This window comes from Pelodiscus sinensis, chromosome 2 (assembly GCF_052426305.1).
Source record: "Pelodiscus sinensis isolate ZL-2025 chromosome 2, ASM5242630v1, whole genome shotgun sequence".
In the NCBI taxonomy this organism is placed as follows: domain Eukaryota; kingdom Metazoa; phylum Chordata; order Testudines; family Trionychidae; genus Pelodiscus; species Pelodiscus sinensis.
The window spans coordinates 67,171,973-67,199,380 of NC_143053.1; the positions used below are offsets into that span (position 1 = coordinate 67,171,973).

General features: G+C 42.7%; 1 protein-coding gene across 2 annotated transcripts in view; it reads right to left on the reverse strand.

The window, feature by feature from the left end:
- The window catches only part of RP1 (RP1 axonemal microtubule associated), a 325,691-nt gene that overhangs the window by 205,581 nt on the left and 92,702 nt on the right, over positions 1–27,408 (reverse strand). For both annotated transcript variants that reach the window (XM_075920696.2, XM_025183398.3), the window contains 6 exons: positions 26,886–26,986; positions 21,249–21,422; positions 20,403–20,615; positions 19,772–19,949; positions 14,564–14,695; positions 5,991–6,193 (listed from right to left, as the gene is read on the reverse strand). In XM_075920696.2, coding sequence (XP_075776811.2) covers positions 5,991–6,193; positions 14,564–14,695; positions 19,772–19,949; positions 20,403–20,615; positions 21,249–21,422; positions 26,886–26,986 — 1,001 coding nt within the window. The remainder of the gene's footprint in view (positions 1–5,990; positions 6,194–14,563; positions 14,696–19,771; positions 19,950–20,402; positions 20,616–21,248; positions 21,423–26,885; positions 26,987–27,408) is intronic.

The following is a 27,408-nucleotide window of genomic DNA, read 5'->3' on the forward strand; positions in this document are numbered from 1 at the left end:
TGAAAATAGGCTATTCTGTTTCACTTCTGCCTAGACTCCAGGATAATAGAAGGGGTTCCACCTTAGCCCCAGTGGAACCATGATGCCAGCAAAGAAAATTAATAACAATTTTTAGATGGTTTCAACTGGCAATTTGGAAGGAAAAGGGTTGGTCAAAGCTGGCCAGTGAGGCTGTGTCTAGACTACATGCCTCTGTCGTCAGAGGCATGTAGATTAGACACATAGGCAAAGGCAAATGAAACCGCGATTTAAATGATCGCGGCTTCATTTAAATTTACATGGCTGACGCGCTGAGCCGACAAACAGCTGATCAGCTGTTTGTCCACTCAGCACGCTAGTCTGGACGCTCCCCTGCTGACATCAAAGCCCTTTGTCGGCAGCCCCGTTATTCCTCGTGGGATGAGGTTTACCAGGGCTGCCGACAAAGGGCTTTGATGTCGGCAGGGGAGCGTCCAGACTAGCGTGCTGAGTGGACAAACAGCTGATCAGCTGTTTGTCGGCTCAACGTGGCAGCCATGTAAATGTAAATGAAGCCGTGATCATAAATAAATCGCAGCTTCATTTGCCTTTGCCAAAACAACAAATCTACATGGCTCTGTCGAGGGAGCCATGTAGTTTAGACGTACCCCCAGTGACACAAAAATAAATCTGTCCAGTAAAAGACAGGTCAGAAATCACAGCTGAGCTGAAGGAGGGATGCTTCATATAAGAGGAATATTCTGGAAAAGTAAAAGAGCTGCAGAAAAGGAAGTTGAATAACAATAGGCATGCCATCAAAAGTGAAGAGAGAAACAGAGTACATCAATGTGAGATGCTTACAATAAAAAATAGATGCACTACAATGCCCAGCAGTGGAAGATGACACTGATGTAATAGGCATTATTGACATGTAAGGGCATTTCAAAAACTCAGTGGGATATAGTAATACGTATCTAGGTGGAAAAGGTTAGCTACTAGAAGTGGAAGATTAGCACTGTATCTAAAAGAGTCCATGGCATCTAAGAGCCTGATTCTCTTCTCACTTACACTGGTCTAAGTTAGAACTGACTCCTTCACTGATAGTGGAGCGACACTGGTATAAAACTAATATGACATGAGAATCAGGCAAATAATTTCTGAGCAGACAGGATCATATAATAGAATCTGTCTGAATTCAAGTCCCAAATCATATGAATACAAATGTACCCTTGACTTCCTGTTAAGGAAAAAGGGATTGAGTAACCAACTTTGAAGGAGATCAGAGAGAAAACTCAGGCCCTACTACTGCATTAAAATCTCCAGAGTGAAACCTTGCATGTGCGCCAAGTTCCACTGACAAATGCACTGGCACAGGCATCTGCTCAAGCAGATCCCAATACAGGATTGGGGTCTATAGCTTGAAAAGAAAAACCAGCAAACAAGTTCAGTCGCCTACATATAAACTGGCTATTCGTCACAATGAAAGACATTAAAACAATGAGGAGTCCTGTGGCACCATAAAAACTCTACGATGCCCCAGGACTCCTCGTTGTTTTGACAGACACAGACGAACATGGCTACCTCTCTGAGGCAATGAAAGAAGTGTTAGAGAAGCAATTTTATGTCACCTTAAACCAGGGATGGGCAACTACCAGCCTGAAGTCCAGATCCAGTCCATCAGGGTTAGCTCCTGGTGGGCCCCCACTGCTATATTTACCTGCATGTCTGCAGGTACCAGTGATTTACCTGCATGGCCACAGGTACTGGCAATGGAAACAGCAGGAAGGGGTTTCCGAGTCCATGCCACTTCCTGCCACTCCCAATGGATGGGAACAGCGATCTGTGGCCAACAGGATCACTGGTACCTATGTCTGTGCAGGTAAATATAGTGACAGCCTGCCAGGGACGAAGCCCAGTGAATCACCACCATGCTATTGCCCATCCCACTCTAAACACATGCTTCCTTGAAGAGGTACTTCAATAGCATGTTAGAAGAATGGCTGCTCTTGACTCAGCCATTTTGCAGGAAGGCGGGGGAAGCCCCGCACCGCCGACTAGAGTTTCTGGAAGGAGAGGGGAGCGGGCTCCCCACCCCCGGACTGCAGTAGTTATGCCTGAGCAGGGGGGTGAGGCACGGCACTGCAGGACCAACCAGGCAGCGCTCCAGCTGCTCTACTCTGCAGCTTCCCCAAGTCAGCCGCTCGTCCATTTCAGCAGCAGCAGACTTGGGGAAGCGGCACTTAGCAGAGCAGCTGGGCTGCCCGGTTGGTCCCGCGGTGCCACTCCTCAACCCCCTGCAGCACCCCAGCTGCTCTGCTCCGCAGCTTCCCCAAGTCCGCCGCTGGTCAGTTTCAGCAGCTGCGGACTTGGGGAAGCGGTGTGGAGCAGCTCCAATTGTCCGGCTGGTTGGAGCACTTCCGGGTTCCAGTTGGTGCCAGACTATCGGGAGTGCTGGACCACTGGATGCCGGACAATTGGGGTTTTACTGTGTATCCTAATATTGATTATATAATTGTATTGAGGATACAAAAGGCCTAAATAAACCATTTCCAAACATGTTACACAGAGCTCACTAAACCTTCAAAAGTCACAGATGAGTTCCTAACTTTTTGATGGCTCCATTGCATTTTACTTGCACCTTTACTTTGTAATTTTGTAATGCCTTAAATATGAAGGATACTGTTACAACTCAATTCTATCCAATTTTTTCATGTCTGTTTTGATGCTGAACTGTTACCATTTCTAAATTTAATATAAATTATTTCCCATCCTATATACTGTACTAGAAATAGACGTTCTCAGATACTTCGAAAGCAGATCAACTGTCTCAGTATTTCTCAGTGAGTGTTCTTTTGACTAAAAGGTTTTGATGGCAGCATCCTCTGTCATATTTTCCTTTTTCCTAGCCCAGCTCACTGCTGATTCAAATCCCAAAGAGCTATTTGAATTGTTTTAAATAGCTTTCTTTTTACCCTTTCAGTTAAAAATCCTAACACATGTATTATCCACCTACTTTCTATTTTCATTCATAAAAATAAAGTTGCCTTGTCTCTCCTTGTACTTCAATATTTCCCCAACTCTTAATCCAACTGTCTTAAAACAATTTATAAGAAGATTGCACGGTTGCATGGCCAGGACAAATGATGTTTGAGGACAATACTATGATGATACGATTTGTTAGAGTAAGGGTATCCTTTTGTTCAAAGACTTTAAAAATGTGTGACTGTCATGTTTTATGGCTATTTTGGTTATCCTCTTTCATCCCATTTGGCTAATGGTTCAGCTGACTGGCCAGCTGGCCCTCTTTTGTGTCAACACCAACAGGAAATGTATTGGCCTTTGTGGTAACGTAAGGAGTGAGGCTTAGCACTCATTTGACGACCAAAAGAAGAATTCCCTTTGGTACAATTATTAGACAAGGGCATAGCCCTATACAAGGTATACCATGCACAAGCAATCTTTTCTTATGTGAGTAGCTTCAAAAAGGATACAGCGGGTAATGTTTATTTCCTGAGTAAGGGATGTGATTCCTTTTATTCCTAAAAGCAAAGGTATTTCCACTTTCTGATACCTGTCTGCATGAGTTTGGCAATAGGGAAGCTTTTAAGAAAGAGATTCAAATTGCCCTGTATTACCGTAATGCTGTCTGAGGCAGTTTTCTTTCTAGAATTCCTAGCTAGCCCTTTGATGAATTAAATCACTTTAAAAAGGAAAAAAAAAGTGAAGTCTCCCACTTTAGCAAAGTGCAAGAGGAAACACATCAGGCTCAAGCACGCAAGCAGTAAAGAGAATTAGTAAAAAGACCAATCTTGCATTCCTGACTCTGCTTCAATCAACAGCTATATTCACACTGATCCACAGGTACAAAACAGTGTCACTTTTTAAAAGAGTTCTTATTCATCAGCTAGCTTTTGATGGATTTGTCTACTGCAGGCTAATGAAGGGAAATGTTGTAGTGATATTTGTTATGTCAGGCCTGAAAGCCAGAGCATCGGTGTGTGGAGTATAACAGCCCATGGTGCTGATGGAGACATTCTTCTTTTCTTCAAGATCAATATCCATGAGGCATAGCTATAACAGATATCTATCTTGTAGTAGGACAATTGGTCCATATCTTGGGGAATCTGTGGCCAGGGAGAGACGTTAATATTGCAGACATGCTATCACTCAAAACTGGGTATGAATTATTCACTAGTAGGAGAAAGGAGCTCCCAGTGGGTCATAGTTATGTGAAATATACCGTGTGCATATTTCCAAAACTAGCATCCCAGCTAATCCCCTTAAAAACAATTAAGAGTCCTGTGGCACCATAGGGTACATCTACACTGCATGGCTGTTTCGGAATAAGCTATTCCATAATAGTTATTCTGAAATAGTTCATTTTAAAATAGCACATCTACACTGCAGGGAAGCCTCTAAATTAGTCCGAGGTGGGCTTCCCGAATGTAGACGTGCTCTATCAATTTAGATCCCCAGGAGGCACAGGAGAGGAATAACTTAGAATAGCCCTGGTGAGGGGCTATTTTGAAATAGCAGACATGGAACATCTACACACAATTTATTTCAAAATAGCTATTTCAGAATAGGCGTTAGTCCTTGTAAAATGAGGTTTACAGATTTCAGAATAAGCCATCCATTATTTTGAAATAACGGAATGGCCGTGTAGACGCACACATTGTTATTTCGAAATAACGCCAGTTATCTCGAAATAACAGTGCAGCGTGGACACACCCCTAGAGACTAACAGATTTATTTGAGCATAAGCTTTCATGGACAAAACCCCACTTTTGCAAAAGAACTTATTTATTCATTATTATGGATAAATAAGGATATTGGTTTGAGTCATAACTCTAGCAATATAGAAGATGCACACACAGCAAGTTCTAGCGCATGAAGGGAAGTATCATTTCTGGTTAATTCATTAACATATGGCTACTAGTAGAAAGAACAAAAGAAGATATGTTCTTTCTATAAAAGCTAAATATGAGTACCAACAGAAGTTTTAGCCCTTTATTAATAGTAATTTCTTTCTTCCATTCTACTACCTCAGTGGTCCCCAATGCATTGCCCGCAGGTGCCACGGCACCCGCCGGGGCATTTATGTGCGCCCACCAAATGATCTGGGCCGGCCCCGCCCTCGGCACACAGCACTTGCGTGGTGCTGGACCCAGGCGCACAGCGCTTGGGAGGCCCCTGCCCCCAGCGCATGGCACATGCGTGGTGCTGGCCCCGGGCGCGCGGCATAGGGGCAGCCCCTGCCCTGGGCACGCGGCACATGCATGGTGCTGGCCCCAGGCACGTGGCGCATGGGCAGCCCTGCCCCCGTGAGCGTGGCGCATGCATGTCCCCGCCCCCCTTACGTGCAGCCCCGCCCCTAGGAGCCCAGCAGCCCCGAAAGGTTGGGGACCACTGTGCTACCTTTACAAAATGGATCCTCATTGTATTAATAAAGTCAATGCAAAATTCCTTTTGTTTTCATTGTAGGATATAAACAGGATCATATCCTGACAGTGCAACAGGCATGTTATTGTGATCTATTAATACCATGTGTAAACTTTTAAAATCTCAGTCTTTTATTAGGGCATTAGTCAGGGGGGAAACATCAGGTTTATGATGCTTAGCACAGCCAACCATGCAGTAGTCATTTTTGAGCCATGCTTACAACAGTGTATTCAAGAATGCATTTCATTTATAAAGATCCGATAAATGATACACGTCATTCAGTGGATATGATTTGTGCAGTGGTAGATGATTTCTAAGACTAGTTTCAAACCTACTGCCTAAACTAACTGTCTTAAAGAAAGCAATTTATTTTTGTAGTTTCCCCTGCTTCTCTAAGATATAAGAGAAAAGAATATTTTTTCTGCCATTTACTAAATGAATTGAGCTGATTTAATACAGAATTCAAATACATTAGCTATAAATTTAATTTATGCAGTAAACGTAAGGGGAAAACATTTTCTCTATCACATGACAGAATTATCTTTGGAAAGGTATTCAGTAAAATGATGTTCCCAGCCTTCATTAGCTACCTGAAATTCATCCTCTTTCCTGGGAAGAAAGAGCTGTTCTCGGTTGTCCTTGCCAAGAGTTATCGGTCCAGCTACTCCTTTGTCTCCATATATCCAGAGTGTGACATTTGCATGAGTTCCTGCATTTCCCGTCAGCACTGACACTTTCCATTCATCATCTGAAGGAAGAGGATACTTGGTACCGTGGGTATTTTTCATTTCCTCTGCGAAATATAGAACATTAGTGGTGAATCAAAATTGACATAAAACTGACAGTCCCTGTTGTAACATCAGCACATAAGGGGAAACATAACAGAGAGAGGATTGTACTTTTTTCACTCCAAGGGAGGGAGCCTAAAAAGACTGATTTATGTATCTTATCTAGTCCACAACATTCTGGTTAGCTTAAGTTGAACTACTAAAATCAAAATGGAAAAGACCAAGCATCTTAAATGTATCCTAGCCTGCTATCCCCACAATGTTCTGTGATTCAGTGGCAACACCAGCAACTAAGATCTTTTAACCTATCTTCATTGTGGAATAATGCATTGTCACAGTCAGAAGAGGAAGTCAGACATTTAAAAATGGAGAGAGCGATATGATAAAACTGAAATAGCAGCCCGTTGTTTTAAAATATGTGCAAGCTAAGTAAGGATGAAAGGAATCATATATATATATATATATATATATATATATATATATATATATATATATATATATCAAACAGTTATATAGACAGTGTTCAGGAAATTTCTTATTCAGGGTCTGTTGCTGCCAAGGGTAGCAAAATGAAATTGACAAGTGAGTCTGTATAATGCTCTTTACTGCACTGCTTGCAAAAAGAGCAGGGAGATAGAGGACAGAAACTCTTCCTGTGTTGGGCCATCTCATGTGCTCTACTGGTCCTATTATTTTAGAATAAGCTGGTTCCTACTTCTACACAGGACCCATGACAGGAATTTTTTTTGTGTCTGGTGTGAAGGCCCTCATTATCCATTTAAAACAATTTTATACCGAGCAGGATAATTTTATCATCCAGCATTTAGGATAATTTAGTATTGGTATCAAAAGGATTACTCGTGTGCTTAAAGTTAAGTTTATGCTCAAGTGCTTTCTTGGATTGATGCCATAATATGCAATTTGACAGAATCACTAATGCCTGAAAGGACAATCAAATTACATTTCAAATAAAAAAGGGACTAAGGAAATTAAATGGAAGAACAGCTTTGAACTCATATTTCTTCAAATGTATCCAAGCACCCATTTTCAATTTTACCCTTCAAAAAAAACCTGAACTTTTTACTGTGTTAAAATATCAGATTCTAACTCGAAAGTCACAAAATGAGCATAACTTCAGAACACAGACCTCTGCCATTTAACTTAAAGGAAACAATGCTGTCGGCTTTCAGGCATAGAAGGTTGTTAGTCTCTCTGGATTAGCCACTGGAGAGGAACACAACTTATTACAAGTAAATTTTACAAGCTGATGGCCTGACCAAATTTAATTTTGGAAGAGAGATAAATTCACTTCAGTGACTGCCTCCACTGATCTTTCACTCAACGTTTAGGAAAAGATAAACTTCCAAATCTCAGATGATACACTTGGAAATGAAGCATGAATGAATGGAGTCTTAGAGGGAGGAACATAATTTTGAATATTTCTAATTCAAATGAATTAGTAACAGTCATATGTCTGAAATATTATTCTGTCATGATAGTTCTGGCAAAAACATGCTGTCCGCATACATAGGCAGGTACCATCCCTGCTTTGAAGAGTTTGCCATCTATGCCTAACTGCTCTACCTCAAGGAGAAGATACTGCAGTAAAAGAAAAGGAAGATAAATATTCCATCGGCATAAATACATCACCAATAATACAGTACAATCCTTTACTGGAACAATAAGGTAGAAAACATAAATAGCTGAAGAATATGTTCTCTAAGGGCATGCTTATATTTGTGAGATCGACCCTCCAGAGGTCGATCTTCTAGCATTCGATTTAGCAGGTCTAATATAGACCCATAAATCAAATGCTGACGACAGCTCCCTGCCGGCATCTGATACACCTCATTCTGCAAGGAGTAAGGAAAGCGAACAGGAGCCTATGCTCCCGTCAGCCTCCCACAGTGTGGGCACCACCAAGGCTAAGCTTATGGTAAGCCGATTCCAGCTATGCAAAAATGCGTATCCGGAGTTGCATATCTTAAACCAGACTAAGAGAGTTCCCACCAACATATCTCTCTTTAGATTCCTCATTGATTAAATAGTACAGTACCTCTTGATACCTGTGTATTTTGTTTTTGTACCAAAGAAAATTTCCTTTTTGTTTGTTAAGTAGTATGGATTTGGGATCCTTACTCGGACAACACTCCAATGGAAAATATCAGTGTATCATCCTAGAGAGGATTGAGGAATTTGCCCAAGAGATTATAAGATGCCTGACTCTTGTTTGTGTTATTTTTCTTATGTTGTGTATTAATATGTTGTCTGTAAGGTGCCAACCAAGCTCATCATGCTACAGAAATAATAATGTCACAAGAAATGCTGTATGAATGGGATTTTCAGCCATGATATTAAAAAGCCCAAATTCCACACTAAAAAAAACTTTGAACAGTTTTAGATACTTGATCTGAACTGAACTTCATTAGGATTGCTATTTGTACCTGTAATCATGAAACTATAGTATAATATTTATTTTAGTATAATAATAAAAACTGTTCATACAATTGATTATATAACTTTGATTAACACTGCTTTCTATAAATGTAGCTATCCAACACAATGACACCAATTAGGGTATGTCTACACTACAGCGCTAATTCGAACTAACTTAGTTTGAATTAGTCAATTCGAACTAAGCTAATTCGAATTAACGCATCTAGAACTAAAAACTAGTTCGAATTAGCATTTTGCTAATTCGAACTAGCATGTCCACATTAAGTGGACCCTGAACCGGGGTTACGGATGGCCGGAAGCAGTGCTGGCAGGGCATCAGATGAGGACTTAGAGCATGGAGCTGCTGCCTCAGGCTAGCTGAGAGCTGTGCTTAAAGGGACCCGACCCCCACCCCGGACAGACAGTTCTCAGGGGAGCCCCGCTTGCAAAGCAGTCCTGGCTTCGAGTGCCCTGAGTGCCCACACTGGGCACATCACAGCACTCGGCCATCAGCCTGGCTGCACTTGCCGCAGGCTGCCATCTGGGGAGAGGCGGCAATTGGGGGGCTGCAGGAGAGCTTCCACCCTCAGAAGCCCACAGAGCCAGCCCAGACCTCCCCATCGGGGGCTCGTACCCCATTCCTCCCTCACCTCCTTCCACTTACCCTTCCCTAGCCCCCCTTCCTGATGTACAAAATAAAGAAAATGTGTGGTCAAAAATAGAATCTCTCTTTATTGAACAAAACTGGGGGAGACTGGGAAAAGGAGGTGGGAGAGGGGAGGGCAACTACAATGATCAGAGGTTTGGAAGAGGTCCCATATGAAGAGAGGCTAAAGAGACTGGGACTTTTCAGTTTAGAAAAGAGGAGACTGAGGGGGGACAGGATAGAGGTCTATAAAAGCATGAGTGGGGTGGAGAGGGTGCACCAAGGAAAGTTCTTCATTAGTTCGCATAATAGAAGGACTAGAGGACACCAAAGGAAAGGAATGGGTAGCAGGATTCAAACTAGTAACAGAAAGTTCTTCTTCACAAAGCAAAGAGTCAACCTGTGGAACTCCTTGCCGCAGGAGGTTGTGAAGGCTACAACTAGAACAGAGTTTAAAGAGAAGTGAGATCAAGTCATGGAGGTTGGGTCCATGGAGTGGTATTAGCCAGGGGGTAGGAGTGGTGTCCCTGCCCAAAGTTTGTGGAAGGCTGGAGAGGGATGGCACGAGACAAATGACTTGGTCACTGTCTTCGGTCCATCCCCTCCAGGGTCCCTAGGGTTGGCCGCTGTTGGCAGACAGGCTACTGGGCTAGATGGACCTTTGGTCTGACCCAGGACGGCCATTGTAAGCTCAGGGCTCAGGGTCAGGGGTCTCAGTGGACCACCTTGATTTTCATGCACACCTGCTCCTGGGTGGCCAGGCTGGCAGCTCTCCTGCCCTAGACAGCTACTTTCCTGTGCCTAGTTCGGAGGTCGTGGACGAGGTCCACGATGTCCGCACTAGACCAGGCGGGTGCCCGCCTCTTGCGGTCCCGGGAAAGCTCCCGGGAGTCGCCAGCCTGGTCCCGGGAAGAGGGGGAGGGCTGAGGGGCATCGGGTGACTGGCTCGAGCCGTGCCAGGTGCAGGGTCTGCTGGCTGGGTGCTGGCAGGCTTGCACCTGGCACGGGCACCGTAGCCAGCCCATGCCCCTTTGAGGGGTCCGGGGCCGGGAGGGGGGCAATAGAGTTTCCCTGGTGTTGGCCAGAGTGGCCACCAGGGAAAGCTGGGGAGGGCTAGCCTCCCACTAATTCGAATTAAGGGGCTACACACCCCTTAATTCGAACTAGTAAGTTCGAACTAGGCTTAGTCCTCGTACAATGAGGTTTACCTAGTTCGAACTAAGCGCTCCGCTAGTTCGAATTAAGTTCCAACTAGCGGAGCGCTAGTGTAGCGCCTATCAAAGTTAATTCAAACTAACGTCTGTTAGTTCGAATTAACTTTGTAGTGTAGACATACCCTTAGATAGAATTCTTTCCAGACACGTTATTTTTATCGTTGTCCACATGAAAATGCATCTTACATCATTGTAAACTGATGAATCTATTTGTGAAATAAACTTCTACATAACAAGAACGAGGAGTCCTGTGGCACTTCAAGACTAACAAATTTATTTATGAGCATTTTCATCCATCTGATGAAGTAGGCTCCAGAACACAAAAGTTTATGCCCAAATAAATGTGTTAGTCTTTAAGAGGCCACAGAACTCCATGTTGGTTTTGCTTAAACAGGCTAACACAGCTACTCCTCTGAAACTGTACAACAGCAGTAACAGGCTTATAATCTGTCCCGTATAATTTATTGAAATTTTCATTGTTCAAGACTGAAAGAGCACCCTGGCAATAACAGAGAATCAAATTTAATTTAAATCCCTTTACAGAATCCTTTCCAGATACTCTCCTACACTCTCTTGGTCATTCCTAGCCTTCACCAATGTCCTGATTGGCCTTGCACTTGAAGATTAACAGCCTCCAGCTGTTACTGACAAAGAGGAGGAAAAATCATGGCAGATTCTAATAAGTACACTACTGCTTCCCAAAAACAGAGGAAGACACTGCCCCTGCCTTGAAACTAATTATGTTTATATCCTAATGTTCTGATCATTCATACCTGAACAACGCTAATCTCATATTATAATCAGTTCTTTTGTAGGAATGTACGTTGATGGCATTAGCTTACCACAGTTTTAAGAAAAAAATGGGTATAAATTGGCCATCAATAAGTACAAGCTCAAAATTAGGCAAAGGTTTCTAACCATCAGTGGAGTGGAGCTTTGGAACTGCCTTCCTAGGGGGAGCAGTAGGGGGCTAAGAAACCTGGCTGATGGGACTGCCTACAATGGCATGTGGCCCATCCGCAACATAGGTAGCAAAAATCCTCAATGTCCAGAGATGGGATACTAGCTGGGGAAGGCTCCGAGTTACTAGGCAGAATTCTCTCCCAGGTATCTGCCTGGTGGGTCTCACCCACATGTTCAAGGTCTAACTGATCACCATATTTGGGACTGGGGAGGAATTGTCCTACAGATCAGATCAGCAGAGTCTCTAGGGCTGCATCTACACTGCAGGCTTTTAGCGCAAGAAACTTTTTGTGGAAGAGATCTTCCGCAAAAACTTCTTGCATAAAAGTGCGTCCACGCTACAAAAGTTCACACTGCATGGATGCTTTTGCGCAAGGAAACTCTGACTGCCATTAACAGAATGGCTATTCGAGCACCTATGCTTTTTCTGATAAACTCTTTTTGAGCAAGAAACCCCTGTTGAGTGTCCACACACATCTTTTTGTGCAAGAACTCTTGCACAAAAAGGAGTTATTTCTCGTAGAAAGAGGTATACCTACACCGCAAAAAGCCCTCTGTTCTGCCATTCGACTGTAAATTTTCTTGGACAAAAACCCTGTAGTGCAAGCGTAGCCTAGGGTTTTTGCCTTCAGCCAGAGGTCAGGGGTCTCTTACAGGAGTAGGTGGGTGAGGGTCTTTGGCCTGCAAAGTTCAGAAGGTCAGACTAGAATATCACAATGGTCCCTTCTGACCTTAAAGTCTGTGAGTCTTATGAGATATTTCAGTCTAGCAAGAGGATTTGATGGTTAACCTGAATTAATCATGGGAGTTTATACACTCCAGAGCACCAGGATACAAATCCATTACGACAAACATTCAGTCTGACAGCTCTAAGAGGAACATTGTGATGGAGTGACAAATAGTCAAGCTGCTTCAGCGAGTCGTTCTACCTTTGTCTTTGCTCACATTGACTCTAGAATAAAATGAATGAGGACTAATTCTAATAAATTCTCTGGCAGGTTATGTCAAGGTTAATTATAAGGGGGAAAAATCATCTCCAGGGTGAATCCTATGCAATAAGTAGATCAATCCTGTGATTGTCTCTCTGCATCATCATTTCCACTAAACAGAAGTCAATTTTTTTTACTTTGTAAATAAGGCATACTAAAAATATACAATTGCCAAGGTGTATAGAATGTGTCTGAAAGGAGCACAAAGGATACAGTAAATCTCTCCTAAAAGACTCTGCTTAATACAGGTACCCTCAGTATTGGGGTAGCAGCTAGTTATGTAGTTCTCTGATCAGGGGTGTAGCCACTGGTGGCTCTGGGTGGGCTGTGGCCCTTCCACATAGCAGCCACACCCACCCATATCTGAGCAGGCATGTAGTGCTGCCACAGCAGCCCAGAGCACCACTCAGGCACCTGCCATTCAGGATGGAACTATGCCTTGTAGAAAGCTACACTCAGGCAGCTCTGCCTTGCTTTTTTTCTGTGCAACCCCCATGCACGTAAGAGCTCAGCAGATGAAAACTTGTGACTGGTGGCAGCAGGGCTGAGAAGAGGTTGTGGCTTTGGCAGAGAAGCTGAGCTAGCATCATACGTCTCTTCTACCCCGAAGTCAGGGCCCGTCCAAATTTCCAGTCTTTGGTACACTATGGTCTCTGATAGTGGCCATTTAGCCCCTCACTTTCACTATTGCACTGTTGTCCCTGAAACGGAACTCTCAGGTCTGGCAACATCCATGATCCTGCCAGAATATGGATGTTAATTCACACGTTTATCACTACTTTTTCTAAAACCTTATTTAGTAATGTGAACTCCCATAAAATGGATATTAATAACCAAATAATTAATACAATTATACCCACCCCAATTACTATTTACAGAATTTCTAATTGAATCAACACTTTTTTACACTACCAACTTTTTAAATCAGCAAGTTACAGAGATTACAAGAAATTTAACCCTGAAATGTTTTATACAGGGCCAATGAGGATAAGCAGACACAACAAAATAGAGCAGCTGCATGCTTATCTATTTTTAAGGCTGCAGAAATGAAGGGAAAGAGCACATTCAGGGGTAATGCCTCCTGCAGCTGAACTCCTTACCACTTTCTCAGACCCTATTCATTTTACATATCCCAACAGTTAGTATCAAACAGCAATCTTTGTGGTTGAAGAGCAGACATTTCCATTTGGTTAGAAATATGGGCGGGGGGGAATGTGTTTGTCTGGGGGTTTTTTGTTTATTAAATACTGAAACTTTTACAAAAAGAAAAAAAAAAAAGACACCAAAACCCAGAGTTTTCCAACTCAAACACTTACCACTGTAAGTGGTATCGCTGGTGAATCGCTGTTATTGTTTGTACGGTAGTATTGTCCACAATCTGCTAGGCATTGTACACTAGAGAACCAACCCAGCTCTAAACAACATGGTCTTAATGCCTTTATGCAACCCTCAATGTAGCAGGTTACTGAGGGGAAGAGAATTGCTGAAGGCTTCGGCAGTGCTGAGCCGGTTATGGCTTCTTGAGGGCCACATGAGGATATGGAGCAAACCAGCATTAATAACGTCTCACCCAGCCAGTCCTGGGAACAGGGTTTCCTCATCTTCACCCAGTGGATTTTGGGTGCAGCAAAGTACTGGGCCAAGAATTCTGACACCCTCCCCACCAATAAACTACATGCAACAGTATGATGTAACCATATCCAAACTTTTTTTAAAGGTACTTAGATCTCATCCAAAGTGAACTAGATGAAATGGAAAGACTTCCATTTATTTCAGTGGGCAGTTGTATAGGCCCTGTACTGTATTAGCACAGTTATATAGAATGTAGAGTGGCTAATTGTAGTAGGGAAGAGAGATGGGCTATATTATAAGAATGTATTCAACACCAGCCTAGTGAAATTAGTAAAATCATTTATAGGCTGACTATGGGCTAACCAATAATGATAAACTTCTCTGCTTTTTCAGACAACAGCAAGGCTGTTAATGAGCAGTTCAGCTCCACAGTGTATATTGCAACAGTCTAGAAAAGCTATCCGTTGTTGTCCGTAGAATAGGCCATCACAGAGATATGTCAAAGGCAGACAAATCACATTACTGCAATATAGATTTTTGAAAACTATTCCTTACTTGTGGGAGGGGAAATTGATGGACTCTGAGCCACTGGCTTCTGGGCTTTTTCCAAATGGTGTTCAAACTCTCTGGTGTCTCCCTTTTGTTGGTTGGGTGTTGCAGATGTTCCCATGGGCTTTTCCCTGCCAACTAAAACAACAAAAAGTAAAATGTGCCATTATTTGCTTCTCCTACCAACGTATTCAATGCCAAACACTAGTAATGGACCTTGCAATTGTCAGACAGACATACGAGATATATCAACATCTTTTCTCTGTGTGTTGCATAGAGGCAAGTAATGGGTTTTTATCGCTAGCAGCAGGCATAAAAAGAAAAAAAAAAGATGACGTGCCAATAAAATCACTACTTTGCAATTCCAAGCAACAATTTAACATTGATGTGTAAATCAAATGACTTATTCAAATACAGTTTTCTTGATGTTAATCTCTGCACTCCACTGATGTTTTCTTTCTTAAAGGGGACCACAATTTGAAATCTCTTTTAATCACAACTGCCGTTGGCCATTTCTGAACTGTGAAATAGCAAAGACACAAATCTTGGCTGATCTGATAAAAAGCATTAGGTCCTTTTCTTTTATTAAGCAGCAAGGATTTTTAGGAACTAACTTTGATAGGTGATTCTATAATGGGATAGCAATTAGTTATATCATAGCAATACCGGTTAGCATGGCTTTAGTTAAGGCTTTCCACTGAAAACTCAAGATCCACAAACCTAGAAATCCCAGATGTCCCACCATCTCAGGCATCGGCACACTTACAGCAGGATTACCTACTTATGTTGACTCTTTCCTCAGACCCTATGCTACCAGCACTCCTAGCTACCTTCTAGACACCACTGAATGCCTGAAGAAACTACAGAAGATCAGCAATATTTCTGAAAACATTGTCCTGGACGCCATGGATGTAGAAGCTCTTTACACCAACATTCCACATGAAGATGGATTACAGGCGGTCTATAAGGAACACTATCCCTGATGACACCACTGCACACCTGGTTACAGAGTTCTGCGACTTTGTCCTCACCCACAACTATTTCCTATTTGGGCACAATTTATACGTTCAAGTCAGTGGCACAGCCATGGGCACTCGCCTGGCCAAACAATATGCCAACATCTTTATGGCTGACCTCAAACAATGTTTCTTCAGCGCTCTCCCCCTAACACTCTTATTCTACTTATGCTACATGGACATCATCATATGGACCTACAAGAAGGAGACTCTCAAAGAATTCCACAGAGATTTCAACAACTTCGTCTCCACCATCAACCTTAGCTTGGGCCAGTCCACACAATAGAGACACATCCTTGACACTACAGTACAATAAATGATGGCCACATTTCCACCACCTTATACCGGAAACCTACAAACCATTATACTTACTTGCATTCCTCTAGCTTTCATCCAGGACACGTTATCAGATCCATTGTTTACAGCGAGGCCCTAAGATACAACCGGATTTGCTCAGACAGAGACAAACACCTACAGGGTCTCTGTAAGGCATTCCAAAAACCTAACTACCCACCCAGGGAAGTGAAAAAACAGATTGACAGAGTAGACAAGTACCCAGACATTAGTCTCTTCCAAGATAGGTCCCAAAAACAAAATAACAGAACACTGCCAATCATCACCAAAGCCCCCAGCTTAAACCCCTCCAGCACATCGTTAACAATCTACAACCTATCCTGGAAAACAATCCCTCACTCTCACAGGCCTTGGGGGAAAGAGGCCAGTCCTTGCCTACAGACAACCCCCTAACCTGAAACAAATTCTTTCCAGCAACCATGCAACATGCTTCCATCATATTCACTTTGCTCTGGCAAAGCCTCAGAGGCGCGGGACCCCGCCATGGCTGCGGCTTTGCTCCCGGTGTCCCTGGTCTGCTGGAGACGGTCCCCAAGAAAGCTCATGATATGATCTATATTTTGTGGTTACTCTCTAAAATGCTATAGAACTATTTGTTGTTTTTTGTGGGGTTTTTTTAGTTACAGACTAACATGGCTACCCCTCTGAGGCTATGTCTAGACTGCAAGCCTCTTTCGAAAGAGGCTCTTTCGAAAGATACTTTCGAAAGAGCCTCTTTCAAAAGAGAGCGTCTAGACTGCACGTTGAACTTTTGAAAAAGCGGCTTGCTTTTTCGAAAGAAAGCATCCAGTGAGTCTGGATGCTCTCTTTTGAAGAAGCCCTATTTACATTGAAGAACACCTTCTTTCGAAAGAGGAACTTTCGAAAGAAGGCGTTCTTCCTCGTGAAATGAGGTTTACCGCCATCGAAAGAAAAGCCGCGTTCTTTCGATTTAATTTCGAAAGAACGCGGCTTGAGTCTGGACGCAGGGGAAGTTTTTTCGGAAAAAGGCTACTTTTCCCGAAAAAACCCCTGAGTCTGGACACAGCCTGAGACTCTGAAATTCTTCCTGAATTTAGGAGGACAAAACTCTTCTCTTTTCTGTATATAGTGACTCCTGGTTTCTGCCCTTGATACTCCCAACCACATACACAGTACATGCATGACTTTCCAGTGATGCCACTGTTAAGATTACTTGTACTACAACACTACTCTGTCCTTTTGCAATTGTTTAAATAATAATATAAAATATGTGTTATGATACAGTCATCAAGAGGTTTTCTTGATGAATTTATGCTGCTCGTCTCTGGCTAAAATAGGGTTCCCAACTTATTGTTGAAAACTGATGGTCAGGTTTCCGTTTTCATGTGATCTTTCATTTTTCATCTGAAATATCTTTGAGCCAACAGCCACAAGATATAAAAAGCTATAACTGCACTGGTTTCTGCTGTGCTCTCACTGGCCAGGGACTATCAGCTGCACAACACATAAAATATTTAAAAAGGTCTCTGAATGGTATAAATCTTTATCAAATGGCTCATGTGTTTCATTATGGGGTACATTGAAGCATGGAATGGAACTTTGTGTGTATGACAACAGGGTCCACGTAGACAATTAGCAAGTAGCAGGATAGTGCAAGCTAGATTTACATCCCAGGCAGCTACAAACTCAGTGTCTGCATAGACAAGCCCTGAGTGTGATGGGAATTGGATAATATTTCACCCCCTTAAAACGCCATATCACAACCCAGGACTTTTTTGGAAAATATGAAGGCTGGGCTTTGCAAAGGACCTTAGAAGAGTTAATTGCCTAATTCAACAAGAACTGGGAACTTAAATGACTTGGTTCCAGATCCTCGGCACTGTTTAGGCTCCTAACTTCCTCTGAAATCAAGGCGAGTTAGATGCCTATTTCAGGTTCTAGGCCCCAGCTCTCTTCAAAATCCTATTTATAAACATGAAATCATTAAAGCATAAGCAATGTGAATTTAGAAGGTCATTTTAATCATATGAAATGATTCTCATTTTGTATATGGCATTATAAATTTCATATGAAGACAAGGCAGTCCTTGAATTAAAACTGCATAGCCTTCAAAGATACAAGAGTTCTTCATGAGATGGGGTTGTGAGAGTGAAGCATGGCACGTTTTAATCAATCTATTTAATTGCTTTCTACGGGGGGAAGAGGGAGAGGCTTAGTAGCTCTTGTTATCCACCCTATGATTCACCATCAGAAAAGAATCAGTAGAAGAAATTCTAAAAATTCACACTCAATGTATGTCTGTCTCCATGTGGGAGCACTAGAGGGGGTGGGGATGTTGCAAGGGGCTATTTAGTCTCTAGCACTCCACCTCAGGAGACTTTGGAAAGCTAATGTATAGCTCTCCACTACCAAGCTGATTAGAATAGATTGGCCCAGTCAGAGAATGTTTAGATGGATGTGGCTTTATCATCTGGCCATGGCACAGTACTAGGTAGGCTGCCCTGGGGAAGTATAGACTAGCTCTTTTTATACCATTCTTAAAGACATAGGAAGGACTACCTCTTACCCATATCACTGGACACTTATAATAATAAATAACAACAACAACAACAACGCTGGCAGCACTAGGACATAGACAAACTTAATTTCAAGTACTGCCACTTAGTCCAACACCTGCCTCCCAACCCCTATGTGTCTGTGCGTAATGCAGCCCATAAAGTACAGCAACTGTACATTATTTTTAAAAGGCAATCCCAAATTAATGTCTTTTAGTTCCTGAAGACTGGTTTCATGTTCCCATGTATCCTAGTGCCCCCATAAAAATCATGCCTATATTAAATTTCTCTCTTTTTGCCTCATAAAAAAGGGAGCATTAGTTAAGTGAAAAAAGATAAAAACTGATCAACTATTTCTAGTCATTTATTGCAGACTGCTGGCATCACAGAAATATTATCAATATTTAGCAAGATCACCATTGTCCATAGACATTGCAATTGAAACTCAGAGAAGTACAGTTTCAAATCTCTTCCATAGTTTACTCATGATGAGAAGCGCTTTGTACTGTTCACACCTTCTAATTGTTGAACAAAAGTGATTATTTTGAACTGATCTGCAGACAACTAAAGTGAGTGTTAAAGCTACAGATTGATGCAGTGGGTAGATATTTGTGAGGAAGTACAGCGTCTTGGTTAGGTCAGAGAACCCAAAGATTTGGGTTCTAACTCTTCACAGACTTTCTGTGTGGAAGCTCCCCGTCTGTAGAAACATGGATAATATTATTTCCCCTACCTTATAAGGATGTTGTGATACTTAATTCATTAGTCTTCATAGAGGTGCTTTGTGGCCATGATTAGCAACAGAGAAATGTATAAAACCAAAACTCTCAGGTTTTAATAGATTGCAACCACAGACAGTGAGACAGAGTCTCTATTGCATTCACAGTTTAGGGATTTCCAGAGTGAGAGAGTCTACTGTGAATATAGAAACAGTCTAGGTAACTCCTAAGATATATTTCTTGCCATTTCCAGCAGTGGGGCACACTGAGGTTAGGGAGGAAGTATAGCTGAGAAACACACAATCTGTATTCAGGTGAAGAACACGTTTTTTGGAACTCCTGCCAACACTCAAGTTTCATTTATTCTGAAAAAAAAATTCTAATTCCTGAGGATAAAAATTACTGGTATAAAAATCACCAATGTATGTGAAAGGAATGAGTTGCAAGTAGTATATGTTTCTCATTTAAAGTACTAAAACATTCAAAAGCAAATTTTCAAATCTTGTCTCTATATTTCTGCCTTAAACTTTATGGTTGTAAATATTTACATGGGCAGCTAAAAATATGTTAAATACTTAGTGGCTTTCTTTAGTATTCAAAGTTGCATACATTTAATGACTCGTGGGTAGAAAACAATGTTTCTGTCTCCAGTGTGAACAACTGGCTTGGTCTGACCATCAGGTTGGAGACCAACATACATCCCTCTGTTTTGCACAGATTCTAGACTCACAGATCCACTTTCTAAATTCTTCTCAGTTTTAAAGTGACAGTACACATCACCAGTCCCCTAAAAAAAAAGAAGTAATAAGAAAATGTGAGTTCAGCAATTGAATGTGATACACAGTTGGACAACTTTGAAATAAAAACTTGAATGTGTGTGTCAATTCAGTTTGTTTTTTAAGGTTTTAGCATAGTACTATGTTGTCTAATTATTCAATTTATAAAGATAGCCTTGTGTTTGGATCTATTATTTTGTGATCAGAAAAAGAGATACAATGAAAGAGGGAGTTCTGATTTATATAAGGGTTTAAGAGAAGGTTAACGTGTCTTCAAAGCAGAGTTTCCCAATTCTGCAAGTTTTATGACTGGGTGGGAATTGTAAAAAGTTTTAGACAACAGAGGATAGTGCAATTTGACTGACTTTAAAGATTTACTGACTCTAAAGATTTTCTTCCTTCTCTCTGGCTTTGGCAAGTTATTTAAGCACTTCAAAAGGTAAATGTGAACAAGAACTGCTTACTGTTCCATTGCACTCGCCATTCTTAATCTTCAGATACATTCTTGGGTTTTTCAGACTCTCAATCATGCAAACTCCAGAGCTGATTTTATGCACTTTCCAGTAGGATTCTTCAGACTGCTTTCCTGCTCCACTGCAGCTCCCATCAGGCATGAGGCAGAGAGCCTGGCAGAGACTTGTGGTGAGTAGAATTATGGCACCACTGTGGAACACACCCTACAACAAATCAATAGATAAAAATATCCATTTGTAAATTGTACGGCTTTCCCTACCCCTCCCTTGGGCTTTAACAACTTGAAACACTCCATCTGACTGAGGGCTCATCTAGACTATGCTAAACTGTCAAAAGAGGATATCCAAATTCTTCTGATCTCACTTTCGAAAGTAGACAAGATGCGGGTTTTTCGGCAACCCCCCCTTTTAAAAAAGCCACTTTTCCTCAAAAAATTGGTATACTCTATCATCAGTAGTTGTAGCGTTACATTAGCAATTAAGCAAAAGATGTGAAGGTTTTTTTCAAACCATCACAAGTGCATTTCCATGTATAAGTTACTATATATTTTTGTCACAAGGCATAAGAGTATTCCTTCAATTCTCCTATGCAAATAATTCCCCCATCCAGTTCTATTTTGTATGCAGCTCTGGCTTGGGAAGGTTGACTGTGACTTCCACATGGTTCACATCATGATGTCTCCCTGTTAAGCAATAGTCACAGTCTTTAGCTCCACCTAGTGGGAGGAGATCACTCTTTCAACGTTCAGTTTGCAGGATGTGCTCAACTACAGTGGATAAACAAGAATAAACAATTTGCACAGTTTACTTTCCTTCATCTCTCTCCCCCAACCTTACCTTCACATGCACAACAAATTCTTTTGAAAGTTCTGCATAGCCTATTGTATCCTTGGCTACTTTGCCTTGAAGCGTGAAGGTAATCGTGTGTCCTGGATTTCGGGCTGATTCCAGAATTATGCAGCGATTTGGCTGAACATGAACTTGTAGCTCACAGAGAGTATCTTCACTGTCCTAACACAGAAAAAACTAGAATAATCAGTTATATGAACCTTTAGATATAAGTAATATGAATGAGCAGTCATACCATGGGTCTCTATTTCTGCACTTCTATTAATTCCTCCTGGTGCCAAGGTTGTGTCATTATTAGCAATGAAGATCATTCTAATATGGAAAAGTCTTTGGGTCATTCTCAAATTTGGTTCTGAGCTTGACATTCTAAAATTAAGAGGCCTGGAACTGGGCATAGAATCTTGAAATAAGACAAGCCTGTTATCTATTCATAATTATGTTCATCATATCTAGTTTGTGTCCTGGGTTCTGCTAGAGGACATCAACCCAGGAACCCCCAGAGACAGAACTTCTGCACTGTATAACAGGTAAAATACAAGGACTCCTTATTGTGGGGTCTGGGTTCAGCTGGCACAATCCAGAAGAGAGGGTGCAGGACCAAGGCTCACAGGAAATGCACTCAGTATAGATCTTGGGTGCCTTTCATCAGCAGTCCCACTGTGCCTGCCCCCCCCCCCCCCCCCGATTGTGTATAATGACTCTGTATAAATGTCTAGTGAAGGAAGCAACCTACAGGACTGAAACCAGATGGCTGAATCAGGCTTTCTATTTGTATTTGCATGATTAGCCTGTAAAGGGGGGTATGTCTACACTACAAAGTTAGTTCGAACTAACTTTCCTAGGCGCTACACTAGCGCTCCGTTAGTTCGAACTTAATTCGAACTAACGGAGCGCTTAGTTCGAACTAGGTAAACCTCATTTTACGAGGACTAACGCCTAGTTCGAACTAGCTAGTTCGAACCAAGGACTGTGTAGCCCTTTAGTTCGAACTAGTGGGAGGCTAGCCCTCCCCAGGTTTCCCTGGTGGCCACTCTGGCCAACACCAGGGAAACTCTATTGCCCCCCTCCCGGCCCCGGTCCCCTTAAAGGGGCACGGGCTGGCTACGGTGCCCGTGCCAGGTGCAAGCCTGCCAGCACCCAGCTAGCAGACCCTGCACCTGGCACGGCACAGAGCCACCCACCCGATGCCCCCCAGCCCACCCCCTCTTGCCGGGACCAGGCTGGCGGCTCCCGGGAGCTTGCCCTGGACCGCAAGAGGCGGGCACCTTCCTGGGCTAGTGCGGACATCGTGGACCTCATCCACGATCTCCGCACTAGGCACAGGAAAGTGGCCGTCTAGGGCAGGAGAGCTGCCAGCCTGGCCACCCAGGAGCAGGTGTGCATGAAAATCAAGGGGGTCCACTGAGACCCCCGACCCTGAGTCCTGAGCTTACAATGGCCGTACTGGGTCAGACCAAAGGTCCATCTAGCCCAGTAGCCTGTCTGCCAACAGCGGCCAACCCTAGGGACCCTGGAGGGGATGGACCGAAGACAGTGACCAAGCCATTTGTCTCGTGCCATCCCTCTCCAGCCTTCCACAAACTTTGGGCAGGGACACCACTCCTACCCCCTGACTAATACCACTCCATGGACCCAACCTCCATGACTTGATCTCACTTCCCTTTAAACTCTGTTCTAGTTGTAGCCTTCACAGCCTCCTGCAGCAAGGAGTTCCGCAGGTTAACTATTTGCTTTGTCAAGAACAACTTTCTCTTACTAGTTTCAAGCCTGCTACCCATTCCTTTCCTTTGGTGTCCTCTAGTCCTTCTTTATGGGAACTCAGGAAGAACTTTTCTGAATGCACCCTCTCCACCCAACCCCTGCTTTTAGAGACCTCTATCCTGTCCCCCCTCCGTCTCCTCTTTTCTAAGCTGAACAGTCCCAGTCTCTGTAGCCTTTCTTCATCTGGGACCTGTTCCCAACCCCTGATCATGTTAGTTGCCCTCCCCTCTCCCAGCCTTTCTCTTCCCCTCTCCCACCTCCTTTTCCCAGTCTCCCCCAGTTTTTTTCAATAAAGACAGAGTCAATGTTGGAAGAAACGTTATCTTTATTTTGTACATCAATAAGAAGGGGGGCTAGGGAAGGGTAAGTGGAAGGAGGTGAGGGAGGAATGGGGTACGAGCCCCCGATGGGGACGACTAGGCTGGCTCTGCGGGCTTCTGGGGGTGGAAGCTCTCCTGCAGCCCCCCAATTGCCGCCTCTCCCCAGATGGCAGCCTGCGGCAAGTGCAGCCGGGCTGATGTCCGAGTGGTGTGATGTGCCCAGTGTGGGTACTCCGGGCACTCCAAGCCAGAACTTCTTTGCAAGCGGGGCACCCCTTAGAACTGTCTGTCCGGGGTGGGGGTCGGGACCCTTTAAGTGCAGCCCTCGGCTAGCCTGAGACAGCATCTCCATGCTCTAAGTCCTCCTTTTATCCCCTGCCGGCACTGCTTCCGGCCATCCTTAAGCCCTGTTCAGAGTCCACTCAATGTGGACTTGCTAGTTAGAATTAGCAAAACGCTAATTCGAACTAGTTTTTAGTTCTAGACGCGTTAGTTCGAATTAACTAATTCGAACTAAGTTAGTTCGAACTAGCGCTGTAGTGTAGACGTACCCGGGCTGAGTTATTTCCTGGTTCTTTTGTATGAAAGACACTATGCACAAAAACATACACGGTATTGGATTCCTAAAAGAGCTGGGCAAAAAATGAAACGTTGCAAGATTTCATGGTTTCACAGTGGACTCTTGATTTTTCAAAAAAATTATTAAGGTTTTTGTTCTAACACATTAAACTCTCTCATTTACAGAAAACTCACATTTAGAAAATTGACAAAATGTCAGTAGTCATTTTTATAACAGTTCTGATAACTTTTAAAACCAAAAATTAGATTAAAAAAACAGGTGATAAACCTTTTGGGGAAACATTTTAAAGAGACAAGAGTTCATGAAATATTTTGTTCCCAAGAAAGGCCATTTTTTCATTAAAAAAAAACCCTTTTAATTCAAAACATTTCAGCCAGCTCTAATTGAAGCTGTTGAGAATAAAAGAAATCACCACATGGCATTTAGATGAGGCTGTGAAATGAGAGTCGTAAGACCTTTGATTATATCTAAAAGCTACAAAAATGTTGACTGTATTACACTACTGTTTTACTGTTGAACAGCACCTGTCTTCCAAGGATCCAAAGTGCTTTAATCGATTAATTAATCCTCACGACTCCCTTATGAAGGGCTGGTGGTGCCGCCTGCTTCTCCTCTCATCCTGCTGCGGTATGTGTAGGAGAGGAGGCCAAAATCCAGCTGCAGCCATCCTGTTCTGGCCCCTCATCCAGCCACTGCTGTCTGGGTGCAGCAGCCCAGCCCTGGCCAGGTAAGGTAATCTGTCCCCAAGGCCCCACATTTTCTACTTCCCACCCACAGCACCCTGCCCTGCTTCCTGCACCTCCCACACACCTTAACCCTCTGCTGAGCCCCTCATCCACCCCAACCCAGACTCCTGCACCCTCACATCCTTGCCATAATACTCCTGTACTCCCCCCAACAACCGAACCCTGTGCCCTGAGCCCACCACACACCTGAACCCCCTGCCTGACCCTAAATTGCTCTAAATGCAACTTTGAGCTGGTAAACTGAAGTAGGGACTTTAAGTGGTTTGCTCAAGTTCAAAAAGTGACAGACATGGAAATAGAAGACTGGACTCATTTCACCCAGTCTCCTATTTGTAATGATGGTGAGAACAAGAATAATTTTTATTGCTGTGTGGAACAAGGAGAGGGAAATTTGTATTGTTTGTTCTGTGGCTCAAAGCAATTCCCAAATAGGTGTCCAGTTCTGCAAGGTGCTGAGTAAACTCTTCTCCCACTAATACCAATGCATAGTATAGCCTGCTTATAACCTGCTCTGACCACTAGTTCAGGCACTACTCAAATAAGGAAAACCAAAACACAGTTGGTTCCATTCTCTACCTAAAAGAACCACCTTTCACACAACTCCGCTTGCCTAATAACATAGGCTACGTTTAGGCAGTGGCGCTATTTCAGGATACCACAAATAGATATTCTGCATCTTTAAACATGCCTGTTATTTCAAAATAGATTTAGAAATAACGGGCACGCTATTCTGGTGTCCCTGGAAGCCTTGTTCCACAAAGATTGAGGGGCTTGTCAGAATAGAGCTTTATTTTGAAATTTGGTGCTGTGATTGAAATTAGATAGAAATAACATACGCAATTTGCATAGCTCAAATTGCATATCTCATTTTGACCCACAGGTGCAGTGTGGATGCACTTGTATTGTGCACATTGTGGCAGAGCAATGCTGGGCTTTGCTTCAGGGAGGAAGACTCTTTCCTGTTGAGCTCAGTATCTCTACAGTAGGTGAGAAAAGGGAGAAGAGAGAAAAGGGAGAGGACTTCTCTTGTGCAGTGCAGAAAGTCCACTCGTTCTGAAGTGAGCTAAGAGAGGGTGCTCAAGAGGAAAATAAGAAGGTGTCTATTTCTTGAAGATCTCTCAGGAGGACACAAAGAGACTCTCTTCTAAAGGGTTCCTGGGCTTCACAAGAGATGGGATGGAAAAGCTTCTCCTGCAGCGCTCAGGCGCTCCATTCTTTACAAATCTCTCTAATGTAGAGCTCAGGAACTTTGCAAGTTGAGAAGGGGTTGGGGCAAGGTCTCTTTCTTTCCCACCTCCAAAACTTGCAAGTTCTGATATCACCTAGGCTGTATCTTCTGGCCATAGATCAGCCAGTTGAATTGACCAGGGCTGTGGAATAGTAAGCTGTGCGCTTATGCAACCTCCTAGAGGAGATTCAAATGCTGCCCAGCTGATTAGCAAAGCCAGCTAAGTTTTTTTGTTTCTACTGGTGGTGCATATTTGCACATGCCTCAGTGCACATAAAAACACAAAAAATCTGCACATGGATGGAAAAAGTTAGAGGGAATATTTCTGTGGAAGAACCCTCCACATAAGTTCACTAAATGAGATCCAGTTTCTTTGGCTCCCACCCAATAGGTCTTACAAGGTTTTATTTGCTTGACTTTCCAAGAAGCTTGAGATCAGGAAAAGGTGCAAGTTAAAAAAGTACTATCTATGGCTATTGACCAAAATCTACCATTGAGAAGATGAGAAATGAGGGGATTTAGCTAGGCTTGGAATATAAACTTGCAATAAGCCCTAGAAAGGCAGATTAGTTATTAAAAGTGATAGGGAAATAACTAGATATTTACAATTATCCCTTGGCACTGATAATTATCCATGGAGAGATGTCAGAGCATGGCAGATATATTGTCAATATTTGACTAAATGGTATGAACAATGAAACACAGCTCATAATATTCCTTGCTGCTTAAATCAGATCCTTTTCAGTGAACCATTATTAATATTAAGTGAGATACTGAGATACAGGAGGAAAGAGTAAAAAGAAAAGTAGATGGGCCCCAAAGCAGAAACCAAACTTTCCTGATCTTTGGAAGTTCAAACTTCAGATTGTGGGTTTGTAGGTTGGCCTCACGTGTGATTGGATGTACCTACTATTCAGAACAGAGAACTAAATATTTAATACAAAGAATAAAAAATATGAAACTATTAAAAACAATAAGGCAATTTCATACCTTTCCAATGACAAAGCCATTGTCAAGAGCAAGGGCAAGGTGTGGCATCAGATGACTCTTAAATACACGTGCATTTCTTTTGAAAGTCACGTCGAAAAGACCTAAAGAGTTTGGGAGAGAAAGAAGGTGGAGCCACAGATATATTTAAACCGATTTTTACATCTAATACCTACAAGTGACTTCTGATCCTGCAATGACATTATGTGGCAGGGAAAAGGCTGAATTTAAAATAAATAGTCAGAGTGGAGGCATAATTTGATCTGATCCACAGACCTCCTCCCTATTAATTTGGGCAACCTCATAAATTCAAGGCTCACTGCCTCACAGTTATCAGCAAACAGCAAACATCTCTTGAGAAAAGTAGATTTATTATCTGTAACATATCAAAACAAAATAATTACCATATTCCAATACTCCAGAAAGGAAGCCCAGGGACACCATTAAATTTACTGGAGGCCTCTCTATGACTAATTGATTTTATGTGGAAGACACACAGATAATACAGTGAAGTGCAGCAGTATAA